The 4,520-nt window shown below is 62.7% G+C and overlaps 1 protein-coding gene across 1 annotated transcript in view; it reads right to left on the reverse strand.

Annotated features, from left to right (window-relative positions):
* Positions 1 to 814: 814 nt before the first annotated feature.
* The window catches only part of LOC102763411 (nuclear receptor corepressor 2), a 49,912-nt gene continuing 46,206 nt past the window's right edge, over positions 815 to 4,520 (reverse strand). The window contains exons 17-18 of the mRNA XM_015567218.1: positions 1,138 to 1,290; positions 815 to 1,005 (exon numbers count right to left, since the gene is read on the reverse strand). Of these exons, the coding sequence (XP_015422704.1) occupies positions 815 to 1,005; positions 1,138 to 1,290 (344 nt within the window). The remainder of the gene's footprint in view (positions 1,006 to 1,137; positions 1,291 to 4,520) is intronic.

The raw sequence follows: 4,520 nt of genomic DNA on the forward strand, positions 1-4,520 counted from the left end.
CGTGCTGTGCGCACGAGGCGGAGATGGACCCGACCGCGGGAGAGGGCAGGACTCGCCGCTCAGCAGCGCTCAGACCCAGGCTTGTGGCAGGAGGCGTGGGGATGTGGTCCTTGCAGAGTTGCATTAATGAGTCACCTGTAGGACACACACACACACATACACACACACACACACACACACCCCTCACTCTGTAAAGGGACTCCAGGAGGCAGGCCCCGTCCTTCCGGAATGCAATGTTGCTTTCTTATTTAAAAAGTGTATATATATATATATAATTGATTTCAGAGAGGAAGGGAGAGGGAGAGAGAGAAACATCAATGATGAGAGAGAATCATCACCCCTCACTCTGTAAAGGGACTCCAGGAGGCAGGCCCCGTCCTTCCGGAATGCAATGTTGCTTTCTTATTTAAAAAGTGTATATATATATAATTGATTTCAGAGAGGAAGGGAGAGGGAGAGAGAGAAACATCAATGATGAGAGAGAATCATGGACCGGCTGCCTCCTGCACGCTCCACACTGGGGATCGAGCCGGCAACCCGGGCCTGTGTCCTGTCCGGGGACTGAACCAGGGATGGAACCGGGACCTCTGGGTGCCGGGTCGATGCTCAGCCGCTGAGCCCGCCGGCTGGGCCGGCTCTGTGTGCTCCTCAGTGCTCATGTGTCCTTGTCCGTTAAGAAAGTCTGGGAGCTGTTCGCTGACGAACACGGCAGGTCTGAGTGTCTCCCTCTCTCCTGTTCCTCTTCTCTGTCGGGGCTGGAGCAGGAGCGTCCCCCCCACTGTGGTCTTCCCCCTGGAGAGCCGAGGCGGGGGGGTCAGGCGCAGCCTGGGAAGCGCGGGGGCAGCTCCGTGGCTCCGGAGCTGCTGGCCACGTCCGCTCCCGGGGTCCTCCCACCGGACGCACTCCTCTCGGCTGTTTGCTGCAGCCCCAAGGCCTTCAGCCGAGGTGTGAACCGGCGAGTGACAGCCACGGGAACCCGGGAAAAGCCGTCAGCGTGGACGCCGGCTGTGGTGGGAGAGGGGGAGGGGGCCCCCCGGAACCCCCAGTTGGACAGTTTCCATTCTTTGGCCGGAGGCCTCGGGGTCCCTGAGGCTGTCCCAGGCACAGGCAGAGGCCTGCAGACCCCCTCCCCTCCACGCGCAGCCTGGACCGCTGTCCCCGCGTCCCTCTCTGAGCGGCTGGCTGTCCAGCGCTGGTCGTAGGAGCGGACGCGGTCCCCGCCCTCTGTGCGCAGGCCCTGGCCCCACACCGACAGCTGCCGGACACGCAGCCGCGGCTCAGGGGACGCGGCTAAAAACGACGAGGTGAGTCATTGTCCAGGCCGGGCCGCCTGTGGCGCACGGGGCGCTGGGAGAGGACGGGTGAGGGGGGCAGCGCTGAGCCGCCCGGGCCTGCCCTGCTGGGCACGCAGCCCACGGCCTGGGTGTCGGCGGGGCCTTGAACCTGAAACCGAGTTCCCTGGGCTGATGGCGCGTGGCCAGGGCAGGGGGACCGCCAGGGGCTGGTGATGAAAAGGCCAGTCCCCCCTCCTCCCTGCCTGGGACCCCACTTTAAGTTCCAGGGGCTACGCTGAGAGGCTCAATAATGTTGGATTACGGTTATTTCCCCTTGTCCCTAAAGGTAGTTTGTGTGTGAACTCTGCATATAACAGGTCAAGTTCAGCTCACCACCCCTTCTCTTCATCTTAAAAAAAAAGAATAAAAATTACACACACACACACACACACACAGAGTGTCCCCCCTAGAAGCGCACCCACACTTTAACAGCTGAATTTTGAAGATGAAATGTATTTTCATAAACACTGCCTTTCTAATTACTCAGTGTGTGAGTCATTGTTTGGGGGACCCCTTGGAGATGGATATGTGGGTACGGAGGGGGTGTCTATTTTACAACACCCCGTGGCCGCGGTCACTGTGCCGACAGGAGTGGCAGCGGAGCGGGCGGGGCTCCGCGGGGATTCTCCCTGGCAGAGCCGGGCTGGCGCCTGGGCTCCCTCCGGCTTAATCCCGCCATGTCATCTCCGCTCAGCCCTCGATTGTTCCCCCCACCGTATGGACGGGCGCGGGCGCAGGCGGGCCTGCCAGTGGCCCGGACCACACAGCCTCCGGGAGGGTTGGCTGGGATCGGAACCTGGGCAGCGGGCGTCGCCCGGGAGGCCTCCTTCCTGCTCCCAACGGCGCCCCCGAGGGCTGGGCGCTGGGCAGTGCTGGCGGCTGCCGCGCACAGCGGTGAGGAGAGCCCGCACCCAGGGCCCCCGCCCGGCAGCAGGCCGCCCTCCGGATGAGATGGAAGAGAGCCCCACGGTTCCCGGGCCCCCCACCTGCTGGCTTGACCGGGGCCCAGGGCGCGGGCAGCTCCTTGTTGCAGGCAGGTCCCTGAAGGTAACCCGCCAAGGCCCCAGCGAGGGTGTGAAGACCTGGCCCCGCTGTGTGAGTTCAGGCAAAACACGGACCTCTCCAGGCCTCCATGGCTGCATCTGCTGTAGTTTAAACGGGAGTAACACACTCATCCCTGTTGGGTGTGGGCGGCTGCGGGTTCAAGTGTGAGAGGGTGCGTGGGCCAGGCCTTTGCTTCCTGCCCATCCTGGGATCTCCGTGAAGGAGCCTTTTTCTCTGCGCCTCCCCCCCCCCGCCCCGCACCTTTCTCAGCCTGGGAAGGTCCCCGATGCCCGGGTACAGGCGAGCCCCAGAGCTTGGGGGCACCCGAGGCCACCTTTCCTCTTCCCCACGTGCTCCTCTAAGGAGGGACTTCGCTAGCTCCTGGGTGAATGTCCCCCTCTCCAGGGGGTGATGTCCGGGGGTCTCCCCGTCTCCCCTGCTCAGGACACACACGTGGGGACCCCTCGTGGGGACCCTAATGCCTCTTTCCTATTAAGTATCCTTTCTCTGCCCACGCTCTCTCTCCTCTCTCTAATCCAGCGTCCGAAGCGACGTGCTCAGATCCTTCCACAGATGAGAAGGTTGGGCAGAGGCCCAAGCTCATCATCAATGCTGATGTATGCATGTATACATCCCTAGGAGAGGTATATGTAGTAAAGGGAAGGCCCGCCGCGGCCGCAGCGCCTGGCCCAGCGCAGGCCCCCAGGGTCCCAAAGACACCCCTCCTGGCTCCCCCCTCACTGCAGGACGAGAGGGCTGCCAGCCTGCCGGCCGGCTCTACTGCTTGTGGAAATCTCGGCCTTTCCTCCGCTGACAGGTGCAGGCCACCTGGCCCTGGGAGGGGCAGCAGCCTTGAACCGGAGCTTTCAGTCCAACGGCAGCCCCGGCCAGCGCTTCTGACCCGCAGAGGTCAGAGGTCATGGTCCCCGCTCTGCAGAGGTCAGAGGTCATGGTCACCGAGGTACTTGTGTGGGTCGCTAGCCAGGTGTTTGACATCTTAGTGCCGTCAGCCTCTGCAGCGAGATCCCACAGGGGAAGTGGCATCTTCCAGAGCCCAGGGGGCGTGGCCATCAGGGTGGGCCTGGTGGGTGTGAAAGGCACGAGCAGCCAGGCTAGAGCCCAGAGCACAGAATGGAGGGGGTTCCCCAAACTAGAAAGCCGTGACTCATCCTGTTTGACGGCAGCAGCTTCGAGGTCAAAATCGATGCCAAAACGTTCCAGGTGAACGAAACATCACGTTTTCAAATCAAGCTGAGATGCCCTTCGGCTGTGCGCCCCGCCTGGCACGCCCACCCGGCTTCCTGCCGCGGCCTCGGTGCCGGTGCCACCGGTCGCTCCCTGTGGTGAGAAGGGTCATCTCACCACAGCCGGTCCCAGGACCGCCCAGCAGGGACGCCGGGAAGCCGGCTCGCTCCCGGGGGCCGGGCGTTCGGAGCGCAGGTGGACCTTCAGGTGCTCCTGTTCCGGGAGGACCGGCCTCCCACTTTGTCCCAGGATACGATAACCAGCCCCCCACCCATTTCAGGGCAAGTGGCCCGAGGGCTGAGGAAGGCCAGTCTTGTTTTTCTCCAGAACGTTCCAGACTCTCGGCCTCAGGTCAGTTCTGTTTGGGCAGCAGATGTCTCATGCTCCTCCTGGGAGATATGGAGACGGTGTAAGTTCACCCACCAGGGGCTTCTCTGTCCCCAGGAGCGCGCACGCTCTCTCTCTCTCTCTCTAAATGGACTTAGAGAGAGAGACACTGGTGTGTTGTTCCACTTATTCGTGCGTTCACTGGTTGCCTCTGGTATTGAACCTGCAACCTTGGTGTTTGGGGACGACGTTCTGCCCCTCCTAGCCCCCGGCCTCTAGGAAGCCCCCTCCGGCTGGTCCTGGAGGGCACCCCGTTTCCTCGCCTCGCGCCTTCCTGCCTGCGCTCCCGGAAGCTCACTGCCCACCGCGCAGGCCTCACCCAAGAACGACCCCTTCTCAGAGCCGCCGGCCCTGAATGCGAGCCCTGACCTGTCCCCCCATTATCAGTGGAGTTTCTTTTCCTCCATTAATCTCAGCGTTGGCTTCCTGGTGTGTTCACCCCTGATCCATGGCCGGGAGCCGGGCAGGGCTGGGGTGCGGGGAGCGGGGCAGGGCTGGGGCGCGGGGACG

This window comes from Myotis davidii, unplaced genomic scaffold (assembly GCF_000327345.1).
Source record: "Myotis davidii unplaced genomic scaffold, ASM32734v1 scaffold43, whole genome shotgun sequence".
Taxonomy (NCBI): Eukaryota; Metazoa; Chordata; class Mammalia; order Chiroptera; family Vespertilionidae; genus Myotis; species Myotis davidii.